This window comes from Columba livia, chromosome 22, assembly GCF_036013475.1.
Source record: "Columba livia isolate bColLiv1 breed racing homer chromosome 22, bColLiv1.pat.W.v2, whole genome shotgun sequence".
NCBI classification, from domain to species: Eukaryota; Metazoa; Chordata; class Aves; order Columbiformes; family Columbidae; genus Columba; species Columba livia.
In genome coordinates this window covers 7,200,037-7,210,978 of record NC_088623.1, presented here as the reverse complement: position 1 = coordinate 7,210,978, position 10,942 = coordinate 7,200,037, and the positions used below count along the sequence as shown (strand labels likewise).

The following is a 10,942-nucleotide window of genomic DNA, read 5'->3' as shown; positions in this document are numbered from 1 at the left end:
ATGCAGAACAAGGTTGCTGCCAGACCTCGGAACACGCCAGTGTTTTCTTGTAAAGCTTGTTACAGTTCGTGTGATCGTGGAAGTAAAAAGCACCTCACAAAGAAAAACAAACCCCATCCCACTGCCCTGGGTGCACCCAGCGGCGGAGTGGGGGTGGCAGAGCACCGTGGGACCACCGCACGTGGAACAAAGAGCTATTAAACGGAGAGGAAAAACCACAAAACTGAAACTCTTGGCTCTTGGGAGGTTTCCATAGACAACTCGTCCTGACTCCATTGGCTCCGTGTCAGCTGTCGGTGCAGCATCCCAGGTCCTCTGCTGCGAGTTGGGACGCAGGAGATGCTCCTTGCACGCTGCAGCGCTGCCTCCGGTTGTACCCAGCGCATGATGGCGCTGCACTGGCACCAGCGCCAGGTGCCACGGTGCCTCCATGGGCACGTGGGCTCGTACAGACCAGGGCTGGCTCACGGGGCCCAGAGCACCCGGCAGCTCACTCACCGATTGGGTTGGGGGGGGGAAACCGGTTTTGCTCTCCTGGTGGCTTCTTGCCTGTGGCCGAAGGGGTTGCGATGTGGAGCCAAGTGTGCGGGTGAGGACCCCCCACCTTTGCTGCAGCCTCTCGGCGCAGGAATGTGATTTGCCCTTAAAGCGCTGTTTTGTGGGGAATGTTACCTTTTGAAGAAGATGGTTTCTTTGTCCTCGGAGGGCAGAGCCTCCTGTCCAGCTCTGCTGCTCACAGGTGCTCAGTTGGCAGCCTGTGCCCCATCCCTCAGCTCCCATCTGTGGATGAGAGTTTTATTGCTCGTTTGGGGTCTGTACAGGGAAAAAAAGCTGCAGGCTGACGTGGTTCAGAAAGCAGGTGGCTGGGCCGGAGCTGCTGCTCTGGGTTTACAGTTGGGCAGCGAGCACCTTTCCTGTGGTGAGGGGGGACCCCGGCGTGCATGGGACACGTGTCCCCATGCTGGTGCTGCTGCCACCTCGGCCAGTGGCCCCTCCGTCCTGAAGGGATGCCGTCACTACCGTGTGAGAACAGCTTTCCGGTTGGTATTTTTCCTGTCTGTTCTTTGTAATATCCCTTTTGGAGCTTGAAAATAAACAACTGAAAGAAAAAAACATACAAAGTGCTTTTTCTGTGGATGGAGTGCAGTGCGGGAGGGTGCTGGGGAGAGCCGAGCCTGCTGCCCCGGCTGGAGATGTCCCGGCTCTGGCGGGAGGTTCCGCCAGGACCTGCCGGTGTCCCGGCGGCGATGCTGCGGTTCTCAGCAGCACCAGCGCTCCCCGGGGCGGGGGAGGGGCTGGCACCCCCTGCCCCAGAGCTGCCTGAGCGGGGCTGCCAGCTGGGGGCCCTGGCTGTGCTTCTGGTGTGGGGGCAGCCCCGACAACGTTTTCCATAGGAAACAACCCTCCACAGAAATAACAACCACCAACAAAAAGCCCTTGCGTTGCGGTTCTGGGCTTTCCCCCTGTTTTTAAGCAGATTTGTGCTTTATTTTGCATTGGCGCTTTTCTCCTCCTTGGAACGGAAATTCAACCCGGGCAGGTGATGAGATGCGGTTTAGAGATTTTCGTACTGGGAACATTTTGTACAAAGGAATCAAAACCTTGGCGGTGCCGGCGGGTCCCGGGTGTGCGGTGTTCAAATGCCATCTAGTGGCACTGGGCACAGGGTGGGAAATACAGCACCAGGGCATTTTTGGGGTGTCTGTGGTGCGCTGGGCAAGGCTCAGGGTCTGGTGGGGACACTTGGCTTGTCCGGTTTTGCAACCAGAGAGCAACTCCAGGCGGCTTTGGAAGGGAACAGTAACAGCGAAATGTTTAGTGCTGATAATGGGGAGGCAGTGACAGTGGGCAGGGTGCGAAACCCGCCAGCCAAAGGGTCCCGGGGACGTGGGACGGGGGTCAGAGCAGAGCAGTGACCCACAGGGAAGCCCTTGGCATTGCAAAACAGCCCAAATCCTGCTTTTCTATACCCAAGATGACATTCTCTGGTGGAAGAGAGACACATGCAGGGAGGGCGACCCTGAAGGAGGTCAGGCAGCATCCCCTGCCCAGGCTGGGGATCCCACCCGGCAAGGGGGGAAGCTGTGCACCCACAAAAGGCACCCAGGGCCCAACCATGCCCCTGTGCCCGCCACGGGGCCCCCTTTTCCTGGGATTATTGCCGTGCCAGCTGCTCTCCCTGCCGGCCTGGCCGACAGCCCCTGAAATCCTATTACCGAGTTTCAGGAGAAATAAAAAGTTAATCATCTCCTTCACCTGCTCTTCCTCCTCCGCGGGGCTGGTGGAGCTGGCTGAGCCGATCCTGCTCGGCGCGGCCGGTGCCCGGGGAGCAGCGCCGGTGCCTGGGCAGGCAGCCGTCCCATGCCCGCGGCCATGCCGCTGCAGACCGAGATCCTGCGGGAGGTCTGGGCTGCTGACAGGTGGGTGCCAGGGCAGGATGCGACCCGCGCGGGGGGGCGATGGGCAGGCGTCCCCACTGGGTCCCGGCTCCTCCAATGCCTTTTTCTGTTATTTTCTGTTTAACTGGAATTTAATGAGCTGGTTTATCAGGTTTTTGCTCGGGCGCGTGGTGTGATGGTGCTTCATGGGCTTGCAGAGAGGCAAAGTGTCTGTTGGGGGGCGGGGGGGGTCCCAAAATTAACCGCATTGCTGTCATCCCTGGCCACGGCAGAGCCCGTCCTGGACTCCATGCTGCACAGGGCGCTGCCGGCTGAGCTTGACCCAGTCCAGACAGGGGAAGCTGCTTGAGCCAAATGAAAGGTTGACCTTTCCCACCCCCAGGACACTGGGGTGTCACTCAGCTGGCAGGTTTTGCCCTCCCCCCCTGCCCAGGAACTGCAGAGGGCTGAAAGCCCTCACCCCTTTGCTTTCTGTGCCCCACAGCCCCAGCGAGGACCTGGGCAGCCCCCAGCAGCAAAAGCCCAAGCAGGTGAGAAAAAAACCCTTCCCACCCTGTCCCTGGTGCCACCGTCCCCTGCTGCAGCCTGTCCCCAAGGGCTGGGGCCACCAGAGATCCTCAGACCCCGTCCCCACACCAAGACCAACATGGCGCTGAACAGGCTGCTCTGTTGGGGTGCTGCAGCCCCAGGAGGGCATGAGCTTTGGGGGCCCCTGCTCCAGAGCAGCTGCTGCTTTGTGCATCCTTCCAAACCCCCCTCTCCATCCTTTCAAATCACCCCATGAGGTGGGCTCTCAGTCCCTAATTAACACTTAATTAAGCCTCTCAATTAAGCCGTCAACCGTGATTCACTTTCCCCAGACTGTGATGTGGAAAGGCTAGACCACCCTTGCTGTATTTCGGCACAGCCCTTGGGTGCTGCCGGCCCTGGGGGGGGTCTGCAATTTCACTGACCTGATTAATCAACAGCCCCTCCTCGAAGGGCTTCATTAAGTAACGAAGCAAGTGGTTGTCCTCCCCCAGCTGCTTAAGGGATTAAAGGATGCGAAGGAGCTTTTCGATGTGAGCTGATGACATGGAAGAAACAGCAAGTTCCAAGATCTGCCATGGGAACCCCCAGCTTCAGCACCCCAAATCTGCAGTGCTGGGATCCTGCTGGGATCCAGCTGGATGTCCCTTTTGCAAAACAGCTTCACCTGCTGTGCTGGGACAGAAGCCCCATGAAGAGGAAGATGTTCTGTTGGGTGGTGGGTGCCCTGGTGCAACTGGATTTGCTTAAAACACTTTCTGAGGGCCCTGGACCTGACACTCCCTAAATATCTCCTGTCTGGAGCCAAGTGCTGCGCTACATGCTCTGTATTTGGTAAATCAGGGTTATTAATAGGCCCAGCTAACGCGGATTAGGTGTGCTGCACCTAATCCCCCTCTTCCCGCTCCTGCTGGCCTCCATCGCCGCGGCCCCGCAGCTCCTTGCCTTCTGCGGGACCGTTCACAGGAGCAGGAGGAGATGGAGGTGCGGAGCCAGGCTGCCCGCCCTCGTCCCCGTCCCAGCTCAGGTGCCCTGCAACGCCCACCGGCCGATGAGCCAGTGCCCGGGTGGCTCTCGCTGGAGTCCCCGTGGCGCAGCGTGGCTTGTCCCTCCATGCTGGTGTGGTCCATGCTGCTGGGGCAGTGCCAGCATCATGTCCCTTGTCCCTGGGGCTGGCACATGGCTATCTGCCCCAGAGCCGGTGCTCTCCGGGCTGTCTGCTAACAGACCTTTCTCTTTTCCCTCCTCTGCCTTCCCCGGGTGGCTGCCCTGTGGTAAGTTGCTCGTTTGCTAATGACTCGTTTTAAGGCAAAAACGTGTCCCCATCCCTGGAACAGGTCCCTGCTTCCACGTGGGGTTGGCGTAAAGCCTGGCCGTATCTTGGGAAGAGAGCTGGTACTGTATAAGCAGCGGTTGCCTCACAAAGGGAAAAGGGGCTTAAGGGCGGCGTTGTCTCTGCAGCACCATTCTGCAGGGGCAGAAGGTGAAAAAGAAGCGGCAGGATCCTGCGCTGGAGCCCGAGGCCAAGCCCCGGCGCCCGCGGATGAAGAAGCTGGACGAGGCGGGCGCTGCAGAGGAGCCCCGTGCCCTGGCACAGGGTAAGCGTGGATCCCCCCCAGCTCCCATGGAAATGGGGGCACATGCTGGTCTTCGGCCGCCTCAGGGTGCACCTGCGGTGCTCTCAATGGCGGGCATCTCCTGAAATGCACAGGGGTGAAGAAGCTGAGGAAAAAGAAGGAGGAGAAGGGGGAGGAGGAGAGTGACAAGGACCGCTTCTCCAAATTCACCAGGGAGCCTCGGAAGAAGAAGGAAAGCCCGACCTCCCGCTCCCGTGTGGCCAAGGGCCCTAAGAAGCAGCAAGGTGGGGGGGCAGCACCCACCTCTCTGCAGGCACCCGTTCATGGCACCTCATGTCCCCATGCACCATGTCCTGCCGCTGCCATCCGTGGTCCTGGTGTCTACAGGGGCTTTGCACATCCCTGGAGAGCTTTTTGGCCAAAACCCATCTACACACAGGGGAGGAAAGGGGCAGAGGAGCTGCATGCGCGGTGCTGGCTGCAGAGCTGGGCTTGCGTGGGGACACAGTCCCTGGGAACGCTGCGGTGCCGGCCGGCTGGTGCCACCAACACACTAGACATGTCTCTGGAGCAAAAAGATGGGGTGGGCAAAAAGTAGAGGCTCTCCCCCCACCCCGGTTCCACACCCCAGGGCTGCGGCCGCGAGATGGCGATGTGACCGTGCGCGCCGCGTCCGGCACTGGACACGTCCAGCACGCCACTGGCCGCCGCAGTGGGCCCAGCACCCTGCCCATGGTGGGATGAGTGCCCATGCCGGCCAGCGCTGCTGAGGGACATTCCCTGCTCACAAGCCGCGGGGTGCGGGTCCCCTCAATGCACAGTGTACTCGCATTGCTAATGCTGTGGTGTCCCCTCTGGGTAGAGCCGGCCGAGGACTCAGAGGATGAGGAAGAGGAAGAGGAGGTGGAGAACAAAGACCCACCAAAAAAGCTCAAGAAGAAGCTCCCCAAAGAGCCTCCCTCGGGCGAGAGCCGGGAGAAGAAGCTGAAGCCAAAGGGTAAGTGCCTGGGGGAAGGGGACGGCTTGAGCCCAGCCCCACTGTCACTTGCATCTGTCCTTGCTGGGATTGAAGGGACCACCTGCGCCCCGTCCCCATTGCTGTCCCGGGAGGCTCAGGGGGCTGCAGGGCAATTGCCCACTCCCTATAACACCTTCCTGCTGCCCCCACCTTGCCACCTCCCTGTCCCGTCACTGCCCGTCCCCGTTCACCTGTGCAGCCATTTATCATCCCCTCTGTCCCACCAGGAGAGAAGAACGACCCCGATGGCAAAGCCAAATCTGCCAAAAGCACCAAGAAGGAGCCAATGTCCATGTTCCAGGTGAACAGGGAAAGGAAGGAGAAGAAAAGCAAGAAGAAAGGTAGGGGGTGAGTTGGTGGAGGCAGACAGTCCTGCTGCCTCACAACACCACCCCAAGCCAACAGCACCCGGTGCTGAGCGATGATGTCCCCCGTGTCCACCCCCAGCCATCAGCACCAGTGATGAGGAGGATGATTCTGACTCCAGCACCAAACCCATCAGGTCAGAGAAGAAGAAAAACCCGGTGTCCCTCTTCCAGACTGGGGGGGATCCCCCCAAGGAGAAGAAAACCAAAAAGAAAGGTGGGACCCAGGAGCCACAAGGGCTCACGGGGCGGGGTGCGAGCCTGGCTGCGGAGAGCGGTGTTCTGGTGGATGGCGTTGGCATGGGTCTATGCTGAGCTCAGTTTTGGGGTTCAGGGGAGTCAGACTCTTCATCGCCTCCCGTGCCTTGCCCATTCCTGCCTGCAGCTCCTCCCAAAGTGGCTGAGAGCGAGGAGGAGACCCCAGGGACCCCGCAGAAAAACTCCAACAAGAAGGGGAAAGGGAAGAAATCAAAGAAGGTACAAAATACTCCCTGGAGCTGCAGGGGTCCCCTTGATAGTGGGGACAGCAGCTGTTTCTGCCCAGGGCGGGTCAGGGGGCTGGAGCATCCCTTGGGGAAACCCGCTGCAGCACTGTCCCCAAAGCCACCAGCTGCAGAGCTGCAGCCCAAGGGGGAATCAGGAGCAAGGAAAGGAGGGGAGCTTTTGGCAGGTTTGGTTTTAGGGTCACCACCCCTGCTCACGTCACAGGTGAAGGAGGAGAGGGCCCTGTCGCCGGTCATCGAGGTGGACAACCTGGAGGAGTTCGTGCTCCGACCAGCACCACAGGGAGTGACCGTCAAGTGCCGGGTGACACGGGACAAGAAGGGGATGGACCGGGGGCTTTACCCCACCTATTACCTCCACTTGGATAATGACAAGAAGGTGAGCTGGGGTGGGGGTGTGGGCACCCCCAGTATTTTGGGGTTCATCTTTGCTCCATGACTTGAGCAAGGTCATAGCAGTGACCTGTTGGGCCAAGCCTCACACAAATAGCACAGGGGGGTGGCAAGCTGGGGACAGCAGTGCCAGTGGCAATGCTGCGTCCCCACGCAGTGCCACGCCCTCCCAGGTGTTCCTGCTCGCTGGGAGGAAACGCAAGAAGAGCAAAACCTCCAACTACCTCATCTCCATCGACCCCACCGACCTGTCGCGGGGGGGAGAGAACTTCATTGGGAAATTGAGGTAGGAGTAGAGGCGGCACCCCGCTCCTGCGGCACCCTGCTCCTGCGGCACCCTGCTCCTGCAGCACCCCACTCCTGCTCCCCAGGTTGCTGGCTGCCCTGAGCAATGGTGGGGTCAGGCAGGAGGCTAAATTCGGCATTTCCCACCGCCAGGTCTGACCCGAGGAGTGTCGGGGGGCCAGGAGGGGCAAACAGGCTGGTCTGGTTCCTCCTGGCAGACAGGTCATGGCTACAAGCAGCACCCAGCAAGTCCTGGCCTGCTGCACCGCCAGCAGCCGCACAGCGATGCTGGGGGGTCCCTGTGGTGGCAACACCTATAACACCCCGATTTAGAGGTGTCCTGAACCCATGCAAATAGCTAAAGGGTGGGAAGACTGACTTTGGCCAGGGGCTGCGTACGGGCTTGGCAGCTGGGGCTGTTTCTGGAGGAGTGGGCTCAAGGGGGGTTGGCGGGGATTCAGTGGCACTGGCCATGGCCGTCTCCTATCCTTGGCTGCAGATCCAACCTGATGGGTACGAAGTTCACGGTGTTTGACAACGGTGCAAACCCTGACAGGGCCAACGCCGACTGGTCCAATGTGCGGCAGGAGCTCTCGGCCGTGGTCTATGTAAGCAGCAGCACAGGGACACCGCCAGGACCTCCTGGGCAGGTGGCAAGAGGGTCCTGACCTGCACCCTATCACTGGGCTACTGCCCTGAGGGGCTGAAGCGATGCAGGGTGGGCTGGATCCATCCCTGAGCCCTCGTTCAGCTGCCGGCAAGAGGCTGCAGCCCATGGCGTTCACTGGTTTTATGGACAGGGCTTCTCTTGCAGGAGACCAATGTTTTAGGGTTCAAAGGCCCCCGGAAGATGACAGTCATCATCCCTGGGATGAACGCTGACAATGAGAGGGTGCCCATCCGGCCACGAAATGTAAGTCAGGGGCCAGACGGGGAGAAATTCCTTGAGGGCTGGATTTGCTGGCGCTTACCTTGGATTTTATCAGTTTTGGGGCATGGAAACACTTCCAGGTGCCCCTGCAATTCCAGGCACTTCCCTGGGAGGAGGCAGACATGGGGTCTGCATCTTGTTCTCCATGCTGGATTTCACGCCCCAGCTGGCTCCTGCCGCAGAGCCTCCTCCTGGGCACGCCATGGCGGGTGGCAGGGCTTGGGGGGCTCACCCCAGCCCTGCTCCTGCCCCTCTCACCCTCCCCAGGATAACGACGGTCTCCTGATGCGATGGCAGAACAAAAACATGGACAACGTGATAGAGCTGCACAACAAGGCACCAGTGTGGAACGACGAGACCCAGTCCTATGTCCTCAACTTCCATGGCCGGGTCACCCACGCCTCCGTCAAAAACTTCCAGATCGTGCACGGCAGCGACCGTAAGCCGGGAGGGAGTGGGCTGGGGTGATGGTGGGGCGGCAGTGCCACCAGCTGGCCCCAGCACCCCCTTGTTTTGCTGAGGTTCGCTCTTGTGGCGCGCGGCGGCCCCGGGGTCCCGCCCGTCTCGGCCGGGCGTGAGGCCGGACTGTGCGAGCGGCGCCGGCAGAGGGCGCGCACGGTCACCTGTTGCCAGGCAGATTAGGGGAGGACAAATCCCTGGGGCCACTGAGCTCCCCCCATCTCACTGCAGCCACCCGCTCGCCCCACAGCGTCGCCCCCGGCACGCGGCTCGCGCTGCCAGCGCTCGCACCGCGGGGTGCATTGTGCCTCGAGGACGGTCCCTCCGGAGTGGCAGCGGCTCTGTCCCCGCGGCCGTTTGTCACCTGTCCGGTGCAGTCAGAAACCTTCGTCCTCCGGGGTGTTGGGTTACAGGACAGAAAAATCCTCTCGGGGGGCCCCTGGTTATTTTTACAGATTTCCTGTCACCCGCCCTCTGGTAGCAGCAGTCCCATGGGGGGTGAGCAGGGTCCCTGTCCCTTGTGGGGGGCTGCAGCTCCCGGTGGGGCGCTGGGGGCATGGAAGGGTGTCATGGTTCTGTCCTGGATCATGCAATGGGACAATGATGCTTTTTGGTACATGTGCTGAGCTGGCATGAGCTGTGAGCAGAGCTCGGTGCGGGGGGGATGCGGCTGTGCGGGTCCCCTGGGAAAAGGGCAGGATGGGCGCAGAGCTGACATCCCGGTTACTTGCCCCCTCCCTGCCAACCAGAGCAGTCCCCTCCCTCTCTCCCGCAGCCGACTACATCGTGATGCAGTTCGGGCGTGTGGCGGACGATGCCTTCACCATGGACTACAACTACCCGCTCTGTGCTGTGCAGGCCTTCGCCATCGCCCTCTCCAGCTTTGACGGGAAGCTGGCCTGCGAGTAGCACCTGTGCCGGGGCACCGGGGCTGCATGCCGGTGCCCAGTGGATGCTCCTGCATCCCCATCTTGCTCAGCTCCCTCCATTTCCACCTCTGCCAGCGAATGCTTGTGGCTACAACTGTTCCCAGGGTGGCTCGAGGTGCATGGTGCCCCCAGAGCCCCGTGGGACACTCATCTGGCCATAGCCATCCCCTCCGGGTAAACCGGGGGCAGATCACTGGTCTGAGGCTGATGGCAGAGTCAGGCTCGGGGTATACTTAGCAGATGAGGCTGACTGTGATCCCAATCTCATCCCTTTGAGACGTTTCTTGGACTCAGATCCTGGAAACTCATCCTCCTTTTTTTTTCCTCAGACTCTGGTTTGTATTTTGTAGCTCAGTCTCAGCGAGAGGGGGATTGATGGTCTTCCCATTTTGCATTTCCTCATCTGTCTGTGTGTGCACAGAGCCCACGCGTGGCTGGGCTCTGCCCAGACTTCTGGTGAGGGACCCACCGCCTGGCCCAATGGGCACCAAACCCCCATTTTGCCCGATTCTGCCCTGGCACGAGTGGCCGTGTTGTGCCTACGTTGTCTTTTCACATCCTGGGCTCCCCACCCACGGAGTCAGACCTGGCTGGAAGCGTTTGTGTCCCCGAGGAGCAGCCTGGCACCCGGGGCACTGGTGACACACGGGCACGTGCTGAGGGAGGCCGGTGCCGGCGGAGAAGGGCCGGCAGCCACGTGAGGCAGCACCAGCAGCGCCGGCACGGGGCTGGGCTGGGTCGGTGCTGCCAGGAGGGACCTGGAAGGGAAAACTCTGGGTGCACCAGGAAGCTGCAGTGACTCACAAGGTGTGGTGCTGAGTCACACACAGTACCCATATGGGCCCCACTGAGCCCCCCATGTCTCCACCACTCACCGCTCAGAGGGGATGATACAATTTGGGATCCCCTTGCCAGGACACATATAGGTCTTTCTCCCATCCTGGGCATGAACTAAACCCCTCAAGTTAACCCCGTGGGACGCAGCCAAAGCGGAATGGCCGAGGGGCAGAAGGCAGATGAGACAGATGTCGTTGTGCAAGAGGGATGCTTGTCCTCACTGGGCAGTGTCGCAATGCCACCACGGCCCGAACCTGTCCCTGTGTGCGGCGCACACAGCTGTGGCACTGGGACCACGGGCTGCAGCCAGACCGCTGACAAACATCTGCCTCGGTGTCTTTGCAGAAAGAGCCAAGGTTTTCCCACCAGCTGCAGGAGTCGGGCTCTGTGAGTCACCGGCACACGCTCGTGATGGGGGCGGACAGGCCAGGGAAAACGGGACGGTGCGGAACGTCGTCCCTCACCCACGTGGTGAGATCTGAGACCTTCTTGTGAGCTGAAGGGACAACCAGCCGCTGCGGTTCAGAGCCAGCATCCCCTGGCTAGGTATGGGCAGCAAATGTGGAGAAAGCAAGAGCTTTCTGCCCGAATCCAGCCACGAACCCAACATCTGTTTGAAATTGGGAAAAGCTCAGCTAGCATTGGAGCTGACAGTTTTCCTCATTTCCTTCGGTGAAGCAGAAAAGACGAAGTGGGGTGAGGGAGAGAGGTTTGAGCC

General features: G+C 60.5%; 1 protein-coding gene across 5 annotated transcripts; it reads left to right on the top strand.

Annotated features, from left to right (window-relative positions):
- Positions 1-228: 228 nt before the first annotated feature.
- Positions 229-9,774, top strand: TULP1 (TUB like protein 1). 5 transcript variants are annotated; one of them, XM_065038466.1, is made up of 14 exons: positions 2,058-2,420; positions 2,884-2,929; positions 4,389-4,525; positions 4,639-4,788; positions 5,367-5,501; positions 5,750-5,863; positions 5,970-6,104; positions 6,222-6,364; positions 6,596-6,769; positions 6,957-7,069; positions 7,568-7,676; positions 7,883-7,981; positions 8,267-8,438; positions 9,234-9,774. In XM_065038466.1, the coding sequence occupies exons 1-14, from the start codon at positions 2,117-2,119 to the stop codon at positions 9,365-9,367; spliced, it is 1,965 nt and encodes a 654-aa protein (XP_064894538.1). In that variant the 5' UTR covers positions 2,058-2,116; the 3' UTR covers positions 9,368-9,774. The 5 variants fall into 5 exon arrangements, with proteins under 5 accessions (XP_064894540.1, XP_064894538.1, XP_064894539.1 ...); XM_065038467.1 differs by having other exon boundaries at positions 2,063-2,420; positions 6,273-6,364; XM_065038469.1 differs by having other exon boundaries at positions 2,308-2,420; positions 4,402-4,525.
- Positions 9,775-10,942: the final 1,168 nt, after the last annotated feature.